This window comes from Jaculus jaculus, chromosome 13 (genome assembly GCF_020740685.1).
Source record: "Jaculus jaculus isolate mJacJac1 chromosome 13, mJacJac1.mat.Y.cur, whole genome shotgun sequence".
In the NCBI taxonomy this organism is placed as follows: domain Eukaryota; kingdom Metazoa; phylum Chordata; class Mammalia; order Rodentia; family Dipodidae; genus Jaculus; species Jaculus jaculus.
The window spans coordinates 15691788-15715355 of NC_059114.1; the positions used below are offsets into that span (position 1 = coordinate 15691788).

Genomic DNA, 23568 nt, shown 5'->3' on the forward strand with positions numbered 1-23568 from the left:
GTTGGTTTGATTTTTTTCTGGGGGGGGGATCTTCGAGGTAGGGTCTCACTAATTCAGGCTAACCTGGAATTCAATATGTAGTCTCAGGGTGGCCTTGAACTCTTGGCAATCCTCCTACCTACCTCTGCCTCTCAAGTGCTGGGATAAAGGTGTGTGTCACCACGTCCAGCTCATAGATCTGTGTTTTTGCTTTTGTAATCTTGTATTGCTGGGATTTGAACCTGGATCCTCACATGCTTTACCAGTGAACTACATGCCAGCCCTTATTATTTTAGTATTTAAATGCAGGCTCTTCCCAAGTTGCCCAGGCTTGGTGATTTATCTTTTTTGGCCTGTAGAATGCTAGGATTAGAGGTTTGTACCACCACACCTTGCTCTGGCCTAGACTTTCTAGTCTCTGAGCTGAGAGGCAGGCACTTCGCTCTTCTGGTTGCTGGTGCAGGAATGGTGGGTCACTCATGCCCTCCCCTGTGTCCCACTCTGCCACTTTCTTGCCCGAGTGCTGAGACAGGTGTGCTGCTCTTTAGACCCACAGCTGCTCCTAGGGTTCCCATTGCTGACATCCGCAGACAGCACTGCATTTCCAGCTGCCTTCCCTTCTTCCCTCAGGAGCCCTGTTTGCCTTCGAGATGCTCTGTACCATGCTGGGGAAGCTCTTTGAGCCCTATGTGGTTCACGTGCTGCCCCATCTGCTGCTGTGCTTTGGCGATGGGAACCAGTATGTGCGCGAGGTAAGTCCCGAGGCTGTATGGGAGAATTGTGTGCCTGCCTGTCACTGAGTGTGGGCATCTGAGGTGGCGTCAGGCCCTCACTACTATAATATCCTCTGCTCATACCTGGAACACTGAATTGGTATAGACTTCCTTCTGGTTCCCTGAGGCACTAGAGGTCACATACGCACACACACACAATTTGTTAACTTTTTGAGGTTTCATTAATCTTAGAACAAGTTGCACTAAAATTTTAATTAGGTCTCATGAAAACACTTCAACATTATATTGTAAGCCATTTTGGGGACCACCATGACGTCAGTTGTCCTTAAGGCTCATAAGATGGTATTACTAGTGCCAGCTGTTTTTTAATTTTTTTTTAATTAAAAAAAAATGTTTGACACAGAGAGAGAGAATGGGCATGCCAGGGCCTCTAGCCACTGCAAACAAACTCCAGATGTATATGTCACCTTGTATGTCTGCTTATGTGGAACCTGGAGTATCAAACCTGGGTCCTTAGTCTTCATAGGCAAGTGCCTTAACTGCTAAGCCATCTCTCCAGCCCTGTTTTTAAATTTCTGTGGGAACACATTCAGATAAGCAGATTAATTGGCTGTAGTTTTTTAATGCAAGAGAGGGAATGAATGTGAGTGCCAGGGGCTTCCTGGTGATACAAACCAGCTCCAGACACATGTGCCATTTTGTGCATCTAGCTTTATGTGGGTACTGGGGAATTGAATCCGGGCCTTCATGTTTGCAAGTAAGCATCTTTAACCGCCGAGCCATCTCTCCAGCCCTGGACTTTAAGGTGTGCTCTTGGTTGAGCCTGTGTGTTAAGGCACAGAGTCTGACTCAATGGGTCCCTGTGTGTTTTGCTCACCGCAAGAGCACTGGGACGAGTCAGAGTCAGGCCTCCATGCTTGCTCGGGCAAGAGGGCCCTGAATGTCTTCTCTTCTCCCTTGAGGCTGCAGATGACTGTGCCAAGGCTGTGATGAGCAACCTGAGTGCTCATGGCGTGAAGCTGGTACTCCCCTCCTTGCTGGCTGCCCTGGAGGAAGAATCTTGGCGGACCAAAGCCGGTAAGGCCACTCCTGTCTCTGTCTCTGCTTCCTGCTCCAAAAACCACCTTCAGAAAAAACTCAGTAGCAGAGGCCAGTAAGTTAAGAAGGAGATATAAAGGGAAGAGAAAGGAAGGGAGGAGGGTACTTCATAGGTTGGTATTGTATATATGTAAGTACAATGATTGAGATGGGGAGGGGGTATGATGGAGAATGGAATTTCAAAGGGGAAAGTGGGGGGGGGGTGAGGGTATTACCATGGGATATTTTTTATAATCATGGAAAATGTTAATAAAAATTGAGAAAAAAAAAAAGGGAAGAGTGGGGGGAGGGAAGGAATTACCATTGGGTATTGTTTACAATTATGGAAATTGTCAATAAAAAATTAAATAAATAAATAATGGAAAGAAAAAAACCCACCTTCAGCAGGGACCCAGGTAGCTTGTCCTGCGCACGTAGTCTCCAGATCAGGAACAAGACCGAAACTCAGTGCTGTTAGGCAGCTTGGTCCCGCTGTAGTTTTGTGTGCTTTCATGATCAGAACAGGTCTCTGCTATGAGCCACAGCCAGAGGCCAAGAAGTCCTGTTCATGAAGGCAGTTACCTGGATCCCTTCTAAAACAGATCAAAGCAAAGCTATTGCTCTTTTGGTTGGTGGTGGGTCAAGGTGTGACCTCCTACGTGGCCTACCTTGTGGGAGGTTTTTGTCTAAGGTGAGTCTCCTCATTTGTGGTTGAGGAAACTGAGGCCAGTGAGATTAAGTATATCACCTGTGTCACCCACAGGACTAAGCTATGTCCCCCATCCTGTACCTGTTTGCCTCATATCACCTGCCCCTTCCCAGGGATCCCATGGCTGAGCAGGCCTTTGGAGCCTTTGCTTTCTTTGCCCTCCTGTGTGGGCCAGCTTGCTGAATGACAAGTGACGGTGCTAAGTGATTCCATGCTGGACACATACCTTCTGTTTTCTGTCTGTAGGGTCAGTAGAGCTGCTTGGGGCAATGGCATATTGTGCACCCAAACAGTTGTCATCTTGCCTACCAAACATTGTGCCCAAGCTCACGGAGGTGCTGACTGACTCCCATGTCAAAGTGCAGAAGGCTGGACAGCAAGCACTCAGGCAGATTGGCTCTGTCATCAGGAACCCCGAGATTCTGGGTATGCTTCTCCCATGAGGACCCTTGCTCAAGCTGACCTGGAGTTTATGATGTAGTCTCAGGGTGGCCTTGAACTCATGGTTCTCTTACCTCTTACCTCTGCCTCCTGAGTTCTAGGATGAAAGGTGCACACCCACAAGTCTTAGTGTTACAGGCATGTGCCATTAGGCCCAGCTTTTTTTTTTTTTTTTAATTAAATTTATTTAAGAAAGAAAGAGGTGCAGAGAGAGAAAGAGACAGAGAAGAGAGAATGGGTGTGCCAGGGCCTTCAGACGCTGCAAACGAACTCGAGGTGCATGCACCCCCTTGTGTGCATGCCTGTGTCACTGTACATCTGGCCTGCATGGGACCTGGAGATTGGAGCATTTGTTCTCAGGCTTTGCAGGCAAGTGCCTTAAGTGCTAAGTCATCTCTCTAGCCCTCAGATTTCTTTTTGCTGAGAGGTAAGTAGGTAGAGGGCTGTTTTTTTGTTTTGTTTTTTAGTTTCCCTTCATTCCTGTAAAAAGAGCTTTCTTTGGGAAAAAAGAGGGCTGTTATATAGAGAGAAGAGTGTTCTCTAAAATGATAGAGCGGAGCTGGAGAAATGGCTTAGCAGTTAAGGCATTTGCCTACAAAGCCAAAGGACCCAGGCTCGATTCCCCAGGACCCATGTTAGCCAGATGCACAAGGGGGTGCATGCGTCTGGAGTTTGCAGTGGTTGGATGTCCTGGTGCACCATTCTGTCTGTCTGTCTCTCTCTCTCTCCCTCTTTCTCTGTCAAATAAATAAATAAAAAGATAGAGTGGTTCTAAGTTGTTGTTGTTTTGGGGTTGTGGGTTTTTATTTTTTTTTGGTTTTTTGAGGTAGAGTCTCACTCTAGCCCAGACTGACCGGGAATTCACTATGTAGTCTCAGGATGGCCTTGAACTCATGGCGATCCTCCTACCTCTGCCTCCTGAGTGCTGGGATTAAAGATGTGCACCACCGTGCCCAGCTTTGTGTCTGGCTTTTTACATAGGTGTTGAAGATCCAAATTCCATTTGGCAGCTTGTGGAGCAAGCACCTTTAACCACTGAGCCATCTCCCCAGCCCCAGCAATACTAAATTTAGTTGCCTCAAATATAAGGCAAAAATGTATAAAACTCGGGCTGGAGAGATGGCTTAGTGGTTAAGGTGTTTGCCTGCAAGGCCAAAGGATCCCCGTTCGATTCTCCAAGACCCACATTAGCCAGATGCACAAGGGTTGCACCTGTCTGGTGTCTGGAGTCGTTTGCAGTGGCTGGAGGCCCTGGCGCGCCCATTCCCCCCCCATCCCTCTGTCTCTCACTTGCTCTCTCAAAATGGATAAATAAAACAAAAATAAACGTATCAAGCTATAGAAAGGAATTCACAATCATTTTCATAACTGGAGATTAGAGCACACTTCTCTAAAACACAAAATTTAGTGATATTAAGAAAAAATAGTATTTTTTTTTTCTTTTCTTTTTTTAGGCAGGGTCTCACTATGTGTAGCCCAGGCTGGCCTTGAACTTGGGGCAGTCTTCTTGACTCCCTTTCCAGTGCCGGTATTATAAGCATGAATCACCATGCCCAATGCATCTTTTTAATCTAAAAATTACGATTTGACATTTCCAACAGCAATGTATAAGGGTTTCAGTTACCTACACTTGTTTGTTTCTTTTTGCTTATAGCCTTTCTAGTGGGAGTGAGTAGCATTGTATTGTGTGTATGTGTGTGTGTGTGTGTGTGTGTGTGTTTTAATTTAATTTATGTATTTATGAGAGAGAAAGAGAATGGGCATGCCATTTCCTCCAGCCACGGCAGACAACTCCAGATACATGTGCTACCTTGTGCCTGTGGCTTAACATGGGTCCTAGAAAATCAAATCTGGGTCCTTTGGCTTTGCAGGTTAAGTGCCTTTAACCACTCAACCATCTCTCCAGCCCACATTGTGGTTTTAAAAATAAAATTATTTATGTATTGCTGTGTGTGTGTGTGTGTGTGTGTGTGTGTGTGTGTGCATGTATGTGTGTATGGGCACACCTATCTGCTTTCTCTCTCTCAAATAAATGTTAACAAATGTTTTTTGAAAACTTTATTTCAGAGAGAGAGAGAAAGAGAGAGAATGGGCACACCAGGGCCTCTAGACACTGCAGACGAACTCCAGAGGCATGTGCCTTGTTGTACATCTGGCTTACGGGACCTGAGGAATCTAACCTGGCTCATTTGGCTTTGAAAGCAAGTGCCTGAACCGCTAAGCCATTCCTCCAGCCCAATGCTGAGTTTCGATCAGTCATTTTATCAATGATCCTGGCTGCTTTTAGCACTGTATACTTTATTTTCACCCCTGGCTTAAGGGCTTTTCAATGTCTTAAAACTTTTTTTTTTTTAATCAAACCACCATTTGATTGTTGGTTCCATAGTCAAGTTCCTGTTGTCTAAGAAGAAGTGCTGGGAAGGCTTGGCCCGAAGGCTGTAGCTCAGCTCCCCCTGAAACCATTGTAGTCCTGGGTGCAGTGCAGAGGTGACAGCTGCCATCTCCGCACAGACCTGCCTTTTCTGCTAGTGGAGCAAGAGTTGCTCTTGGCGGGCTGGCTGGCTTCCCCAGCTGGTGACGGGTGGGGATTCAGGGAGGAGTCACCCCAGTCTCCCTGCTCTTTACCCCATGCTTCTGTCTCTTCTCAGAGGCATGTGCAAACTGGCCTCTCTACTGTGTGTACCTGCAGCCATTGCCCCAGTCCTGTTGGATGCCCTCACGGACCCATCGAGGAAGACCCAGAAGTGCCTGCAGACCCTGCTGGACACCAAGTTTGTCCACTTCATTGATGCCCCATCCCTAGCCCTCATCATGCCTATTGTCCAAAGAGCCTTCCAGGACCGTTCTACAGACACACGGAAGATGGCGGCGCAGATTATTGGCAACATGTACTCCTTGACAGACCAGAAGGTAGCAGCTCAGCCATTCCTGCAGCCCATGCGGTTGGTGTGGGACAGAAGGGGAGATAGATAGGTGCTGGTTTCAGGTGCGGAGTCCACCCACAGCAGGTGTGGAGGGATGTTCAACACTGATGATGGTTTTTCATTTGTTTTTTAAAATATTTTACTTGTAAGAGAGATGGCTCAGTAGTGGTTAAAGGTGGTTGCTTGCAAAGCCTGACAGCCCAGGTTCAGTTCTCCAGTACCCACAGAAAGCCACATGCAAAAAGTGATGCATGAAGCCAGGCGTGGTGGCACACACCTTTGATCCCAGCACTTGGGAGGCAGAGGTAGGAGGATTGCTGTGAGTTGAAAGGCCTCCCTGAGACTACATAGTTAATTCCAGGTCAGCCTGGACCAGAGTGAGACCCTACCTCAAAAACAAAAAACAAAGCAAAACAAAAAAATGTTGCATGCCTCTGGAGTTCATTTGCAGTGGATAGAGGCCCTGGCACGCCCATTCACATTCATTCATTCATTCTCCCTCCCTCTCTCTCACTCTCTCAAGTGAATAACTAAAACAACAAAAGTTTTGCCCACAGTCTTCTTCCAACACTAAAACAATTACTATTAATTTTTTTACATTCCATTTAAAAAACTAAGGCTTCCAGGTGTGGTGGTGCAGGCCTTTAATCCCAGCACTTGGCAGGCAGAGGTAGGAAGATTGCTATGAGTTCAAGGCCACACTGTCATAGTGAATTCCAGGTCAACTCGGACTAGAGTGAGACACTACTTCAAAAAACCAAAAATAAAAATAAAAAATTAGGGCCGAAGCCAGGCATGGTGCCGCACACCTTTAATCCCAGCACTTGGGAGGCAGAGGTAGGAGGATCGCTGTGAGTTCAAGGCCACCCTGAGACTACATAGTGAATTCCAGGTCAGCCTGAGCTAGAGTGAAACCCTACCTTGAAAACCCAAAAATAAATAAATAAAATAAAAAGGCTGGAGAGATGGTTTAGTGGTTAGGGTGCTTGCCTGTGAAGCCTAAGGGCCCAGGTTTGATTCCCCAGTATCCATGTAAGCCAGATGTGCATGATGGCTCATGTGTCTGGAGTTCATTTGTAGTGGCTAGAAGCCCTGGCGTGCCTCCCCTCAAATAAATTAAAATTAAAAGAAAAATTTTTTTTTGCTGGGTGTGGTGGCACATGCCTTTAATCCCAGCACTTGGGAGGCAGAGGTATGAGTCTCACCATGAGTTCGAGGCCTCTCTTGAGACTACATAGTGAATTCCAGGTCAGCCTGGGGTAGAATGAGACCCTACCTCCCCCCCCCAAAAAAAAACAAAATCAAAAAAAATTTTTTTAATTATATTATTGGCCAGGTATGGTGGCACATGCCTTTAAGCACTCAGAAGGTAGAGACAGGAGGGTCACCAGAGTCTGAGGACAGCCTGGTCTATGTAGCAAGTTCTGTTCTTGCCAGGACTACATAGAAAGATCCTGTCCTCTGTCCCCTGCCCCCCAAATTACATTCCTGAACATTATTTCTAGGTTATAACAAGTTAGTTCAAAGCTGATTTTTTATTAGTAGTATGTAGTAATTATATTCCAACAAGTTTATGTACCATGACAGAATTCTTTTTTGTTTTTGTTTTTGTTTTTCAAGGTAGGGTCTCACTCTAGCCCAGGCTGACCTGAAATTAACTATGTAGTCTCAGGCTGGGCCTGAACTCAGTGATCTTCCTATTTCTGCCTCCCAAGTGCTGGGATTAAAGGCATGTGGCACCATGCCCAGCTTTGACTTAAATAATTCTATCACTGGTCATATAGTACTAAGTTTTTCTTTTCTTTTTTGTTAATATGTTTTATTTATTTGAGAGAGAGAATGGGCACACCAGAGCCTCTAGCCACTGTAAATGAACTCTAGACATATGCGTTGCCTTATGCATCCGGCTTTACGTGGATACTAAAATCGAACCTGTGTCCCTTGGCTTTGCCAGCAAGTGCCTTAACTGCTACACCATCAATGTCTCCAGCTCCTCTTTTCTTTCTTTCTTTCTTTCTTTTTTTGTTTTCTGGTTTATTGAGAGGGGAAAAAGAGAGAGAAAGGGAGGGAGGGAGATAGAGAATGAGCTCACAGGGCCTCTAGCCACTGCAAACAAACTCTAGATGCATTTGCCACCTTATGCATATGGTTTTATGTGGGTACTGAAGAATCAAACCCAGGCCCTTAGGCTTTGCAGGCAAACTCCTTAACTGCTGAGCCATCTCTCTAGCCCTTTTCTTTAACACAAAACAAACAAACAAACAACAACAACAAAACTATGGTAAGGACTGTTGCAGTACTTGAAATGATTCCCTACAGGAGCTAGGGAGAAGGCTCAATGGATAAATGCTTGCCATCCAAGTGCGAGGATCAGAATTCAAATCCCATCACCCTTGTAAATGCCACGTTGGGGAAATAGGCAATCTGCTGTCCCAGTGTTCAGGAAGCAGAGACAGAACTCCTGTTGCAAGCTGGTTAGCTAGACTAGTTGGGTGGGCAAGCTCTGGGCTCAAGTGAGAGATCCTACCTTGCAAAATGAGAATAGCCAGGCATGGTGGTGCATACCTTTAATCCCAGCACTCAGGAGACAGAGGTAGGAGGACTGCTGTGAGTTTGAGGCCAGCTTGAGACTACGTAGTAGATTCCAAGTCTGTCTGGCTACAGCAGGACCCTACCTCAAAAATCCCAAAAGAGAGAGAAAGAAACCTTTTGAGGTGAAGGAAGAGATGATGGTGAGATTCTGACAGCGCAGAGGAGTTTGGGTGGCTTCGGTCCCAAGAGAGCAGTAGGGAGGTTCTGGTGCTGGCTGGTGGGGCCTTGGTGGGCTTCCCTGAACAGTTCACCAGTACCTTCCAGGAAGTGGCAAAGGAAAGCTCCATCCAGTTCCGTAGCTATTCTGTGAGCTGAGAGGCTCATGCTTGGGGCTTTGCTGAGTACTCTGTGGGCAGGAGGGTGACGTCAGGGTCTACAACAAAGCAAAGCCAGGGAAGGCAGAAGTTGGGGCTCTGCCTAAATTGCTTCTTGTGTTGTAGGACTTGGCTCCCTACTTGCCCAGTGTGACTCCTGGCCTGAAAGCCTCGCTTTTGGACCCTGTGCCTGAGGTAAGTCCTCAAGGGGCAAGGGAACGATTTGTTCACTGTTTCAGCCCATTGTCTGGAAAATTGGTTCTGGAAATTTCCCCCAAGACACGTTTGTATCTGCCTGGCACAGGGAAGAGGGCAAAGAGCTCTTTCTGCTTCTGTGTTGGTGCCTCATCCTTAGCTGCATCTCTTCACTGGCTCATTCCCTGTTCCGTGACAGGTGCGGACAGTATCTGCAAAGGCTCTGGGAGCCATGGTGAAGGGCATGGGGGAGTCATGCTTTGAGGACTTGCTACCATGGCTGATGGAGACTCTGACCTTTGAACAGAGCTCCGTGGATCGCTCAGGCGCTGCACAAGGTGAGACCACAGTGGGCTCAGGGCCTAGATTGGAAATCCTCTTGAGGGACCCTCAGATTCAGCCGGTTCATTCTGTTCCTGTCCTTTAGGGTTGGCTGAGGTAATGGCTGGCTTGGGGGTTGAGAAGTTGGAGAAGCTGATGCCAGAAATCGTGGCGACAGCCAGCAAAGTGGACATTGCACCTCATGTCCGAGATGGCTACATCATGATGTTCAACTACCTGCCCATCACCTTTGGGGACAAGTTCACCCCTTATGTGGGGCCCATCATCCCTTGTATCCTCAAAGTAGGTAGCAGGGACACTGCTGAGGAGAGAGGACATGAGCAGGACAGGCTGCCATGGCTCTTCAGTGAACCCCATTTCCTTTTGGTCTGGGACCCCACGGGAGGCAGCCCTGGCTGATCCGTCCTCTGCATGTCTAGGCTCTGGCTGATGAGAATGAGTTTGTGCGTGACACTGCCCTGCGTGCAGGTCAGCGAGTCATCTCCATGTATGCCGAGACGGCCATAGCACTGCTGCTGCCCCAGCTTGAGCAAGGTCTCTTTGACGACCTCTGGAGAATACGGTGAGAAATGAGACCAAAAAGTTCAGTGGGCACACACAACCTTTCCATTTTGGGAATTCTGCTTGAGAAATTAATAGCAGAATGTCACTAAGAACTCACAACCTTTTCCCGACCCTTGACTTCAGACGTTTTATTACCCTGGTTTCATGTAGCACTCTTGCTTGCTTGTGAGAGCAAGTTGCCCTGACTTGGAACTTGGTATATAGCTCAGGATGGCCTTGTTCATAGAATCCTCCTGCCTCAGCCTTCCAAGTCCTGGGATCACAGGCATGATCACCACGTGCAGCTTTGTAGCATGTCTTTACTATGATTCCCATGTAAAATGTCCTTTAATCGGGCTGGAGAGATGGCTTGGTGGTTAAGCGCTTTCCTGTGAAGCCTAAGGACCCTGGTTCGAGGCTCTGTTCCCCAGGTCCCACGTTAGCCAGATGCACAAGGGGGCGCACGCGCGTCTGGAGTTCGTTTGCAGAGGCTGGAAGCCCTGGCGCGCCCATTATCTCTCTCCCTCTATCTGTCTTTCTCTCTGTGTCTGTCGCTCTCAAATAAATAAAATTTTAAAAAAATGTCCTTTAATCACTCCTGCAGTTGATAGTAAGACTTCAGATGTTGCTGGGTGTGATGGCTCACTCCTGTGTCCCAGCATTTGGGAGGCAGAGGCAGGTGGATGGATCTCTGAATTCAAGGCCAGCCTGGTCTACATAGCAAGTTTTAGGCAGCCAGGACTATAGAGCCAGAACTTATCTCAAAAATAAATAAACAAACAACCCCCCTTCACCAGAAAATGATTTTAAATGTGAGTACTCTTTTATTTTGAAACTCCACTTCTAGGAATTTATTCAGAGAATGAATTTGGTCAAGTGCTTAAGGTGTATATAGAAGATGTTTGTTTCAGGGTTTTTTTGTTTTTGCTTTTTTTTTTTTTTTTTTTTTTATCCTGAGGTAGGGTCTCACTCTAGCTCAGGCTGACCTGGAATTCACTATGTAGTGTCAGGGTGGCCTCCAACTCACAGCAATCCTTCTGCCTCTGCCCCCGCCCCCCCCCCCCCCCCGGGTGCTGGGATTAAAGGCATGCATCACCATACCTGCCTTTTTGGTAGTGCTAGGGATAGAATACTGCACATTCTAGGTAAGGGCTGTACCACTGAGCTGTATTTATCCCCAGCTCCAGTATTGCTTATCATTTGAAAAACTGGAGTTTGGTTAAAAAGTATCTTAGCATATCCATACAATGTGTTTTTTTTTTCTTTGAACTCTATTTTTTAAAGATTTTTTAAAAAATTTATTAATTTGAGACAGACAGAGTGAGAGTGAGAATGGGCATGCCAGGGCCTCTGGCCACTGCAAACTCTAGACGCATGCACCACCATGTGCATCTGGCTTACATGGGACCTGGAAAATTGAACCGGGATCCTTAGGCTTTGCAGGCATGCGCCTTAACTGCTAAGCCATCTCTCCAGCCTGCTTTGAACTCTGTATAGCTGAGCATGACCTTGAACTGATCTTCCTGCCTCCACTTCCCTAGTATTAGAATTTAAGGCTTGTCCTACCATGCATGGTTTATTCAGTGTTGGGGAAAAAATACAGGGCTTTGCATGCTAGGCAAGCACTCTATCAATGAGCGGCATCCCCAGCCCTGTAATAGAATGTTTGTGTATGTTATGTTTTTGTTTTCTTTGAGACAGGGTCACACTATGTAGCTCAGGCTGACCTCACACTCACTGTATAGCCCAAGCTAGCTATAAACTCATGATGCTCTACCTCCGCCCTTGGAGTGCTGGGATAATGGGTGTATGTCACCACGTCCAGCTCACACATGGTTTTAAAATTGCTTATCTTTTTTTGTTGTGTGTGGTGCAGGGTTATTAACCCAGGACCTTGTACATACTAGGCAAGTGCTGTACCACTGAGCTGTGTATGCCCTGACCCTTCTTTTTTTCATCTTTAAAGTAGCATGTTCATTAGTAGGAATCTTGGGAAATGTGGGAAAGTGTAAACATGAAAATTACCTTTAACTTTGCCGTGCCATGATAACCATGATGAATATTTTGGGTGTATTTCCTTCCAGTCTGTCTTCTGCATCGTGCCGTTTGTACCTCAGGCCTGTTCCTTCAGGCTCTGTGACTCTGCTCTTGACTTTTTTCTTAGGTTCAGCTCTGTTCAGCTCCTTGGGGATCTCCTGTTCCACATTTCAGGGGTCACTGGGAAGATGACCACAGAAACTGCCTCTGAGGATGATAACTTTGGAACTGCTCAGTCCAACAAGGTTGGGCACTAGTGTTGCTTTCCCCTCCATTGGTAATGGGATTGCCTGTCCTAATTTCTGTGCTCCAGAGCCTTCACCACCCTGTGCCTTGTCCCCTTCTGTGGCTTGCAGGCAATCATCACCGCCCTGGGGGTTGAACGACGGAACCGGGTTCTGGCAGGGCTCTACATGGGCCGTTCAGACACCCAGCTGGTGGTGCGCCAGGCTTCGCTTCATGTGTGGAAGATCGTGGTCTCCAACACTCCCCGCACCCTGCGGGAGATCCTGCCTACTCTCTTTGGGCTCCTGCTGGGGTTCCTGGCTAGCACATGTGCAGATAAGAGAACGGTAAGTCTGCTGGGCTTCGCTGGGCCCCAGCAGTCCTCAGTGCTCCTGTCAGCTCAGAGAGCTGGTTCTGCAGAACATGGGAGAGGCCCAAGTGTTCCCTGTGGTCACAGAGGAACATTCAGTTGTTTAGTCATTCAACAAATATTTACTGTGTGCCAAGCAGAGCCATGTTGTCTGCGGACACGATGGAAAAGAAAGGCAGCCTCCTTCCTTGTCTTGGTTAATGAGATGTATATTAATCAGACAATCACACAGAAAGATGTAACATGCAAGTGTACTTGCACTAAGTGTGCTTATAATAAAGGCCTGTGGCCTAGTAAGGGGTCAGTAGATGCTTCTCAGAAGTGGTGTGGAGATGAAAGATGGGTAAGCACTAAGCGGCTGAGGAGGTATAGGTAGAAGGCCCAGTAGACAGGACCATGGCACACAGTGAAGACTGAGCATGCCATGTTCAGTACATGTAGGAGGAGCAAGCAGGGCTTCAGGCTTGTGTGATAAGGAGAAGTAGACAGGGTTTAGTAAAGGGCTTGCATGAAACATCAGAGGAAATGTTTTTGGTTTTTTTTTTTTTTTTTTCCCTTAAAGCATTTCTTCCAGATTCAGCTTCTTTTCAGCCAGAACACAGGAAGAAGTGTTCACTGGTCATGGCAATTGTCTTGACCTGCATACAGCCTAGTGTATGTTCCTGTATAAGGTGCTGCCCTTTCTTGGGACTGTAGCTTTGTGGGAAGGAGGCACAGCTTTATGTGTACATGAATTGGTAGAGACTATATAGGCTTGCTTCAAATTCATGATCCTCCTGCCTCAGCATCCCTAATACTAGGATTATAGGCTTGGACTATCATATATGGCCCCAGAGATAAGGCTTTTTTAAAAATATATAATTTTATTGTTGACAACTATACTTAGAGACAATAAACCATAATTCACACCCCCCCTCCCCCCCCCCCCCCCCCCGCTTTCCCCACCACAACTCCACTCTCCATCATACCCCCTCCCTCTCTTTGTTAGTCTCTCTTTCATTCTGTTGTCATTGTCTTTTTCTCCATTAATGAGGGTTTGTGAAGGTATTGCTAGGCATTGCGAGGTCATGGATATCAAGGCCAATTTCTTTTAATTTATTTATTTGAGAGTGAGAGACAGAGAAAGAGGCAGAGAGAGATAGAGAGAGAATGGGTGTACCAGGGCTTCTAGCTACTGCAAATGAACTCCAGACATGTGCACCCCCTTGTGCATCTGGCTAACGTGGGTCCTGGGGAACTGAGCCTCGAACTGGGGTCCTTAGGCTTCACAGGCAAACACTTATCCACTAAACCATTTCTCTAGCCCTCAAGGCCAATTTCTGTCTGGTCAGTTGCCATTGTAAGGTGTTGTGCCCTTACTTTGGCTCTTACATTCAAAGATTGGGCTTTTCTTGGGGGTGGGGAGGGGCTGGTTGTCCTTTTTTGAGACAGTCTCACTCTGTATCCCAGGGTGGCCTTGAACTCATAGTAATCCCACTGCCTCCCAAGGACTGGGATTATAGGCATGAGCCACCGCACAAGTGACAGGGTTCTTTTCCCTGGTCTCCCCCGGGGCTCTGTGGAAGTAAGGGGAAGGCCTGTGAGCATCTCGACCCTTGTTCTGCAGTTGCTGTCCAGGATCCACCTTTTTCGCAGGGATCGCTGTCCTGACTTCCTCTCTACTGACAGATTGCAGCAAGGACGCTGGGAGATCTCGTCAGGAAGCTGGGGGAGAAAATCCTGCCCGAGCTCATCCCCATTCTTGAAGAAGGCCTGAGGTCGCCGAAGAGCGATGAGAGGCAGGGCGTATGCATCGGGCTCAGTGAGATCATGAAGTCCACCAGTCGGGATGCTGTGAGTATCTTTGCAAGGCCCCACAGCCCAGGTACCTACAGGTGATCAGAGGGCCGCGGGAGGCGTGCCTATGGGAGCGAGCGCCTTTGCGGCGGGTACTGCTGCCAGCAGGGTTTCTCTGGCCATGAGTGGACTGCTTCCTTTTTGGCTTTACTATCAGTGTTGCAGGTTAACCACTAAGTGGTTAGGAGGCCTTCTCCAGTGGTGTTTGGAAGCTGGAGATCACTCTTACCACTCTTTCTTTAAATTAAAAAATTTTTTTTTTCAAAATATTTTTATTTATTTGAGAGAGAGAATGTGCACGGCAGGGCCTCCAGCCACTGCAAACGAACTCCAGACACATACGCCACCTTGTGCATCTGGCTAACATGGATCCTGGGGAATCGAACCTGGGTCCTTTGGCTTTGCAGGCAAACTCCTTAACTGCTAAGCCATCTCTCCAGCCATTAAACTTTTCAATAATATTTTATTTATTGATTTGCAAACAGAAAGATACAGATAGAGACAGACAATGAGTATGGGTGCACCACGGCCTCCAGCCACTGCAAATGAACTCTATATGCATGTGGCACCTTGTGCATCTGGCTTACGTGGGTACTGGGGAATTGAACTCTGGTCATTAGGCTCTGTAGGAAAGCACCTTAACCACTAAGCAATCTCCAGCTCATCTTTCAAAAAAAATTATTTATTTGCAAGGAGAGAGAATGGGGAGGGAAGGAAAGAAAATGAATACACCAGGGCCTCTAGTTACTGCAAACAAACTCCAGTTGTATTCACTGCTTTGTGCATCTGGTTTATTTGAGTACTGGGGGACTGAGCCCTAGTCATTAGGCTTTGCAGGCAAATGCCTTAACTGCTGAGCCATCTCTCTAGCCCAACTCACCACTTTTAAGGTTGCTGTAGATGAATTTCTTTCATGTCACTTTACCAATTAGGTTAAAAATATGTGGTGTCTCCTTAGCGGGAAAGGCATGTGTGTATGCAAACGAGTGGCAGGGGGTGGAAGGCATGTGCACTCATCCTAAGAAGAGTTTAAGTACCCAGTGGGTGGAAATGTATTGTCTGGCATTCGTTCTGTTTCCATAGCAGCAACATTCAAGGGGTTTAGAGCACTTGATTGCTAAGACTCGACCTTACTTTCTGAAGTCATTCATTGATCCTTGAAACACTGCTAGGGAGCAGTTAATTGGAGAGTCAAGTTGGAGGACAGTACAGAAGTAAGTGGATGGCCATTTAGAAATGTCAGCAGCAGCCAGTTGCTTAGCCTGAGGATTGTAATCTGGTGTACCGAATCCCTCTTCTCTTGTGTGTCAGTGTAAAGCAAAGAAGCAAAAGAAACTCTGTCACCCAAGAGTTGTGAATAATTGAGAAGTTACTGAGTCTGGCTGGCACATCAGCCTGTCAGCCGAATTCAGAATGAGCTTTGCTGTGGTGGAACTAGTGACTCAAGGAGCAGAGCTATCACTGGGTCTGTTGGAGACTGATGACTTTGTAGGGGAGGAGGGGTTTGGGTTTGGCGCTGGGGCCTGGAGGACTGAGATTTCCAGGAAGGTGAACCAGACAGTCTGGGGGAGGGGCTAGATCTTCATGCCCCACCATGGGAGGTCAGAACCACTGCAGGAGAAGGGGAGGGCTGAGAACTTACTTGGATCACTGGATCTCTTAGTAAATCGGGTGAGGGCTCCTTTGGGGGTGTATCATGTGTTCTCTGACTTTTTTTACTTAGGTATTGTCACTTTATGAATTAATGTAAAAAGTCCAGGAGCGTGAGTTGTGCCTGGCCGGGTTGGAGCCCCCAGCCTGCTTCTCCCTCGGGAGCCGTTTTGTATGGGCTTAGCTGGGCCGGTGCTGTTTTAGGTGCTGTATTTCTCTGAGTCCCTCGTGCCCACTGCAAGGAAGGCTTTGTGTGACCCCTTGGAGGAGGTTCGAGAGGCGGCAGCCAAGACCTTTGAGCAGCTGCACTCCACCATTGGCCACCAGGCTCTGGAGGATATCCTCCCGTTTTTACTGAAGCAGCTGGTGAGTGGACCCACGCGCCTGCCAGTGTGCCTTCACGGCCTGGGCAGCAGCAAAATGCAGGGGCGAGTCTGCCAAGCCAGTGACGGTGTGAGCTCTCTAGAGGAAGTGGGTGCGGCAAGATAGGATTTGGCTTTGTGCTTCTCCCTGGGCAGTCCGCAAGTGTTTTTACAGCGGGGGTGGGGGGCAAGGATGTGGGGGAGCCAGCCCCTCAGGATTGTCCTTAATGCCCCTCTGCAGGACGAGGAGGAGGTGTCAGAATTTGCCTTGGATGGTCTGAAGCAAGTCATGGCCATTAAGAGTCGTGTGGTGCTGCCCTACCTTGTGCCCAAGGTAAATTCCAATGCATGGCAAATGCCTGCAGGCCCCAGAGACACTTCTGAACGTAGACACGGGGGCCTGATGGGCTCAGGGAGGTGCAGCCTGTGTGCTCCTTTTGCCCTTTGAGGTGTGTGGGAGTAGGTTGTGGCTCTGAGTCCATATGTCCCCATCACGTTGTTGCTCATCATCCCCCAGCTGACAACACCACCCGTCAATACCCGGGTGCTGGCTTTCCTGTCGTCCGTGGCAGGGGACGCTCTTACCCGGCATCTTGGTGTGATCCTTCCAGCAGTCATGTTGGCCCTAAAGGAGAAACTTGGGACTCCAGAGGAGCAGCTGGTAAGTAAGACAGTCTTGTTACATCATTCTGCCTTGCCCTGAGGCAGTCATCCAGACTCAGCACCCACATCCCCTGTGGTTTTCAGGAGATGGCCAATTGTCAGGCTGTGATCCTCTCTGTAGAGGATGACACTGGGCACCGGATCATCATTGAGGATCTGTTGGAAGCCACTCGTAGTCCTGAGGTGGGCATGAGGCAGGCTGCTGCCGTCATCCTCAGCATCTACTGCTCCCGCTCCAAGGCTGACTACACCAGCCACCTGCGGAGCCTGGTCTCCGGCCTGATCCGCCTCTTCAACGACTCCAGTCCTGTGGTTCTGGAGGAGAGCTGGGATGCCCTGAATGCCATCACCAAGGTGAGGGGACTGCTGGCTCCATAACCAGCTTTCTTGCTTCTTAGGTGTGTCTGTGCATGTAGTGTGTGCGGTTACATGCAAATGCATGTGACCTTCGCATGGATGCAGGTAAGAGGGAGACATCAGCTGTGTCTGCTTCTGTCCCTCTTCCACATTATTTCCCTGGGAGGATTCTCTTGTTGAACCTTGAACTCCTTGTTCTTCAGTTAGGCCGGCTGTCCAGGAAGCCAGCAAGGCTCTACTCCTCCCCCACCCTGGACAGGGATTGCAGTCATGCATGACCTTGTGTGGTTTTCTGCGTGAGTGCTGGGATCTGACTCAGGTCCTGCAGTTGGAGCAGCAAGCACTCTGATGCCTGCTGAGCCATCTCCCCAGTCTCAATCCCAGAGAGAAACAGAACTAGGCATGCCAGGGCCTTCAGCCTATGCAAATGAGCTCTACCTGGATGTGCCACTTTGTGCATCTGGCTGTATGTGGGTCCGGGGAATTGAACCTCAGCACTCGGGCTTGCAAGGAAGCACCTTTAACTGCTGAGCCATCTCCCCAGCCCATGGATTTTGTTTGTTTTTGAGTTGAGGTCTTAATGTATTGTCCAGTCTGGTCTCCTAGGTTCAAGTGATGCCCCCGCCTTAGCCTCCCAAGTGCTGGGACTACAGGTTTGTGTCACCGTGCAGTTTTTAAACTCCAGATGTTTATAAGAATAGGTTGTGGTGGCTGGGGAGACAGCTCAGCAGTTTAAGTCACTGGATTGTAACTGCTGGCTTGGGTTTGGCTCCTCAGTGCCCGCATAAAGCTAGGTGCGTCTGCCACTGAGCTTCAGTGCTAAGCTGCTTTTGCCCAGTCTTGTCTGTCTCGTCTCAGCCCATGTCTTGAGAGGGTGGCTGAACCTCACTGCTGCCCTTCTTGGATCCCACAGAAGCTGGATGCTGCTAACCAGCTGGCGCTGATAGAGGAGCTGCACAAGGAAATCCGGTACATAGGCAACGAGAGCAAAGGGGAACATGTGCCGGGCTTCTGCCTCCCGAAGAAGGTGAGCCACAGGGCCTGGTGGTCTGGGTGTACGCAGCGGCCAGTCTCTCACTTCCCGACCTGTGCGCTCTTGAACGCCTTCAGAGGTGCAGTGTGCCTCTGCCATGGGGGTCAGATAAGGACAGGGTTCAGGCTGTCTTGTTTTAAGCTGGGACGCCACCACAGGCAGAGCAGGTAGGTCACAGAGGTGGCGATAGTGCATGTTACCTCTTTTGTTGGCCTGTTGGGGCCCTGTCGTCAAGTCGTATCTTCTTGACTGTGACCCTGGTACAGCCCACTACCTCCCATTGATTGGTGAGAGGATGGCTGTTTGGAGTGTCCTGCTTGGGGTGAGAGACATGGGCGTAGGGCCTGAGGGACTGGACCCTCAGCTGTGGTTCTTTTGTCAGGGCGTAACCTCCATCCTTCCAGTGCTGCGGGAAGGAGTCCTCACAGGCAGCCCCGAGCAGAAGGAAGAAGCCGCCAAGGCACTGGGCTTGGTGATCCGCCTGACGTCAGCTGACGCCCTGCGGCCCTCTGTGGTCAGCATCACTGGTCCTCTGATCCGTATCCTTGGGGACCGTTTCAGCTGGAACGTGAAGGCAGCTTTGCTGGAGACACTCAGCCTCTTGCTGGCCAAGGTAAGTGACTCTAGAGTTTGTTTTGTTTGTCCATTTAGATCCTGGAGAACCAATCTGTTTGCCAACCAACATGAGGTATCCTGTGGCAGTAGCTTTATAGATAGTGGAGAAACCTAAGCAGAGGGAGTTGCTGTACTGTGGTCCAGTGTCAAGCCTTCTGCTAATAGCTGTGCACCCAGGGGCCAGTGGGAGAGCCAGGCACCCTTTGAGTTGCCTTCTTCACCTCTAAGACCCGTGACATGCCTGCCCTGCCCTGTTTTTGTTTTTGTTTTTGTTTTTGTTTTTGTTTTTTTGTTTTTGTTTTGTTTTTGGTTTTTCGAGGTAGGGTCTCTGGAGTCTTAGGGTGGCCTTGAACTCATAGCGATCCTCCTACCTGTGCCTGTCAAGTGCTGTATTAAAGGCATGCACCGCCATGCTCAGCTGCCCTGCTGTTTGATGGATTTAGAGAAAGCATTGCTTGTCCCTGTGGGTGGAGCACCACTGAGCTAAGCCTGACAGGCAACAAGACGGCATCCTCGGTGGTCGCTGTCACTGCCACCATGCTCTCCACCTCCTCCCAGTGTGACGAAGGATGCTGAAGATGGACAAAGAGACTGAGCAGAACCTGTGTGCACTTGACTCTTCTCTGTGTGGGCTGTTTCATCTCTGCCCATGTCTCCAAGCTTGGCCACTTTGTTGTGGTGTGCATTCATTCATGTTTGCAATGCGCTGTGACCTTGGCATCTGTGAACGGCCATGATTCTCAGTGATGGGTATCTCCCACAGGTTGGAATTGCCCTGAAGCCCTTCCTGCCCCAGCTACAGACCACCTTTACCAAAGCCCTGCAGGATTCCAACCGAGGTGTGCGCCTAAAGGCCGCTGATGCCCTGGGAAAACTGATTTCCATCCACACCAAGGTGGACCCTCTCTTCACGGAGCTGCTCAATGGCATTCGTGTCATGGAAGACCCCGGTATCAGGTGAGGTGCTGCCACTGAAGTGCCGTGACCTCCAGGAGGCCAGGCAGCCGCTCCGTGTGTCTGCGCAGGCGGCAGGGGGCGGGGCGGGGAGGGCCAGGCTAAGTCAGTGCATTGGTTCCGTAGGGACACCATGCTGCAGGCTCTGAGGTTTGTGATTCAGGGAGCGGGCGCCAAAGTGGATGCTGCCATCCGGAAAAACATTGTCTCGCTCCTGCTGAGCATGCTGGGACACGATGAGGTATGGCTGTGGCTGACTGGGAATTCCACTGTTTCTCTCATCTTCTATCTTTGGTCATCTGCTCTGCATTGTCTTGTGAATTCGATTTAGCCACCAGCTGGCCAGGAGTATTCGTTCCTGCACTTAGCTCTCTCCAGTTTACCTGGTTGCTGGGGTTGGAGGTACTCGGGAGGCATTATTGATACTGGTGATTCTGGTTTGTTCTATTCCCCATCACCCCCACCCCTTTATTTTTTGCTTGTACTGGGGATCAAGCTAGGGCCTTGTGCATGTCAAGCATGGGCTGTACCACTGACCTACACCCCCAGCCCGATAGATCTGATATTAATTACTCTAGGGTGGAGGGATGGTTGAGCCGTCAGGCGCTTGCCTACAAAGCCAAAGAACCCAGGTTTGATTCCCCTGGACCCACGTAAATCCAGATACACAAGGTGGCGCATACATCTAGAATTCATTTACAGTGGCAGGAGGCCATGGTACACTCGTATTCATTCTTTCTCTGCCTCTTTGTCTCTCTCAAATAAATAAATAAAAATTAATTAAATCACTTTACCTCTGTGCTCTTCGTTTCCCTCTTTATAAGACAAATAGAGTTGGGTGTGGTGGCGCACACCTTTAATCCCAGCAGTCAGGAGGCAGAGGTAGGAGGATTGCTGTGAGTTCAAGGCCAGCCTGAGACTACATAGTGAATTCCAGGTCAGCCTGGGCTAGAGAGAAACCCTACATTGAAAAACCAAAAACCAAATCTACCCCCCCAAAAAAACCCCAAAACAACACAGGTTTATTCATTGGTTCTGGAAACATTTGCAGAGCTAAGGGCCACCGCCAGCCATGTCAGGGCTTATAGTTACTGACCTCAGGAAACTTTGTCTTGTGCAGTGAACTAACTGTCTCTGGCATATGCCTGTGTGAAGGTCTGAGTAGTCTTAGAGCCACACTTTTTTTTTTTTTTTTATCAAGTTGTAGAGTAAAAACAGAATCTGGGCCCTGCTACTTCTGGTTGCGTCCATTTCCTTAGCCCTGCTGATTCTGGGAGCACTTGCTAACGTCCCATCGGCTGCCTAGCACTGGGGCGGGTTAGCAGGACCTGTTTCCCTGTCTTGGACAGCCCTCTGCTGCAGAAGCTTGCCTCGTAGGAGGGATCTCAGGAGAGGGGGCCTTTGGTTTGTGGGCCTTTGCTCGTTTGCTGTGGTGCAGTGGATTGAAAGCAGACCCCCGTGCCTGTTAAGACAAGTGTCCTACCACTGCATTGCGTATTACACCCGCAGCCCTTGTGTGTGGTTTTTGTTGTTGTTTTGAGACAAGTTCTCACTATGTGGTCCAAGCTGGCTTCAGCTTTGTGATCTTCCTGCCTCAGCCTCTCTAATGCTGAGAGCACAGGAGTGAACCATGACATGACATGGTGCTATGAACCATGCCTGGCTCATGTCATTTTTATCTCCCTGTGTGTGGCATTGTTGCCATGCTCTTTTCATGGCTCAGCAGGTGTGGTTCTGATCTCCAGGAGCCTCCTCCCTCTGACCACAGCCCCTGTCTCTCTGTGGGTGCACGCAGGAGTGCCTGCCCCTGACCGCAGCCCTGGCCTCTCCATGGGTACATGTGGGAGTGCCCGTCCTTTTTTGGTCATAGCCTACACAGTGTAAGCAAAAGTTAGTATTTAAACAAATTTGCATTTCACCACAGCAGAACAGAAATAGCTCATGTAGGAGAGAGTGGGTGAGCCAACTTGCACCTTGCTTGGCACCTAGGGTTTGCTTGGAACTCAGAAGCCCAAACTACTGGTAGTTCATCCTGCTTGGGTTGAAGGTGGCACTCGGGGCCAGCCTGAAATTAGCTTGCCTTTAGGTTGTTGAGTCTGAAGTTAGCTGGTTTAGGGGGACGCAGCACCTACTAATAAAAGGTCGCATAATTTGGAATCCCCTCCCGTGGTATTCAGAATAGGGTGACCAGGGGCAAGTGAGGAGCCTTCGTATATGTGGTCTTGATGGCCTTAAGGTGGTAGATGTATCTCTGTATGCAAGGCCATTAGTACCATTACCAGCACTGCCAAAAATTAAGTGTGTTGGGGGGGACCTTTCCCTGTCTTCCCCGTGATGACTAGTGGCTTCAGTTCGGCTGTCAAAGACAAGCCCCGTCATTGAGTGCCAGCAGGACACTGGCAGCAGGTCAGCAGGGCTCGTCTGAGCACAAGGTCTGAGGAGAAAGGAGCTCAGAGTGCTTGCTTTCAGCTGTCTTTGCGGGCGGCCCCCTGTCTGTGCTGGGGTCTCTCCAGCTCTGCCCCTTTTATCTCACCCGGGCAGTTGCTAGTCGCTGAGATGCTAAACGTAAAGCGTTCAGACTTCCTGAGCAGAAGGTGCTACATAAATACAGTTATAACTGCTGTTGTGTCGACGTTACCATAGGCACACGCAGGGGTCTTCTTTCTGTAGCTAAGCGAAGTGCTGGGTGTAACCTTTGACTCCTCACCAAGTGGCAGTTGCAGTGAACGGCAGTCCCGGTCTGGTGCTGGGAGCATGCGTGCCTGACGTTGAGAATGGCCTTAGTGCTTTGAGCTGATGAGTCTTCCCTGCTGCTTCTCGCCCTCATCCCTGAGGTGCTGACAGTGTTGTCCGCACCACCTCATCCATCACTCCCCTTCTTCTCGATCAGGACAACACTCGGATCTCCTCGGCTGGGTGCCTTGGAGAGCTGTGCGCCTTTTTGGCAGAAGAAGAGCTCAACACCGTCCTTCAGCAGTGCCTGCTGGGTAGGTCTCCACACGGGGAGCTCCTTTCTGGGACTTGGCCTTCAGGGAGAGGTCCTGGGCACTTGTCTCCTTCCCTTCCAAGGATCTTGGAGCTCCTGGACAGCCTTATTCCTTGGGAGTCCAGCTGCTAAAACAGACTGGAGTTGCCAGTGCTCCGGTATCCCGGAGTACTGCTGCTCCAGGAACATAGCTGCAAGCCGGCAGCAGTTGAGAGGCCTCTCTGCCGCCCCGGGGAGCATAGCAGGGAGGTCGTGCACAGCACGGCCTGCTGTTTCCACTGAACCCAGGACTCCAGGGAGCGTGTTCTGTGAAAAGCCAGCTGACCTTGTGTTGTGTCCTTCCACCCAGCGGACGTGTCTGGCATTGACTGGATGGTTCGGCATGGCCGGAGCCTGGCGCTGTCCGTGGCTGTGAATGTGGCTCCCAGCAGGCTCTGTACAGGCAGATACAGCAGTGAGGTTCAGGACATGATCCTCAGCAGTGCTGTGGCAGACAGGGTAAGGCCTTTTGGCAGCCAGTCCAGTACTCCCCCTTCCGTCACCTTATCTCCACAGCTGTTGCTTTGCTTTGCCAGCCCGGAACTGGAAGATGTCTCCAGCCAGGTGTTCAGAGCCTGGCTTCTAGTTTAC

The 23568-nt window shown here is 49.2% G+C and overlaps 1 protein-coding gene across 2 annotated transcripts in view; it reads left to right on the forward strand.

Annotated features, from left to right (window-relative positions):
• The window catches only part of Gcn1 (GCN1 activator of EIF2AK4), a 72040-nt gene that overhangs the window by 43686 nt on the left and 4786 nt on the right, over nucleotides 1–23568 (forward strand). For both annotated transcript variants that reach the window (XM_004664139.2, XM_045132002.1), the window contains exons 35-55: nucleotides 610–731; nucleotides 1676–1790; nucleotides 2746–2925; nucleotides 5630–5850; nucleotides 8897–8965; nucleotides 9165–9303; nucleotides 9393–9589; nucleotides 9727–9869; nucleotides 12015–12132; nucleotides 12244–12459; nucleotides 14151–14315; nucleotides 16173–16334; nucleotides 16572–16664; nucleotides 16848–16991; nucleotides 17078–17347; nucleotides 18264–18377; nucleotides 18766–18996; nucleotides 19762–19955; nucleotides 20079–20193; nucleotides 22843–22939; nucleotides 23288–23436. In XM_004664139.2, the coding sequence (XP_004664196.2) occupies nucleotides 610–731; nucleotides 1676–1790; nucleotides 2746–2925; nucleotides 5630–5850; nucleotides 8897–8965; nucleotides 9165–9303; nucleotides 9393–9589; nucleotides 9727–9869; nucleotides 12015–12132; nucleotides 12244–12459; nucleotides 14151–14315; nucleotides 16173–16334; nucleotides 16572–16664; nucleotides 16848–16991; nucleotides 17078–17347; nucleotides 18264–18377; nucleotides 18766–18996; nucleotides 19762–19955; nucleotides 20079–20193; nucleotides 22843–22939; nucleotides 23288–23436 (3254 nt within the window). The remainder of the gene's footprint in view (nucleotides 1–609; nucleotides 732–1675; nucleotides 1791–2745; nucleotides 2926–5629; nucleotides 5851–8896; nucleotides 8966–9164; nucleotides 9304–9392; nucleotides 9590–9726; nucleotides 9870–12014; nucleotides 12133–12243; nucleotides 12460–14150; nucleotides 14316–16172; nucleotides 16335–16571; nucleotides 16665–16847; nucleotides 16992–17077; nucleotides 17348–18263; nucleotides 18378–18765; nucleotides 18997–19761; nucleotides 19956–20078; nucleotides 20194–22842; nucleotides 22940–23287; nucleotides 23437–23568) is intronic.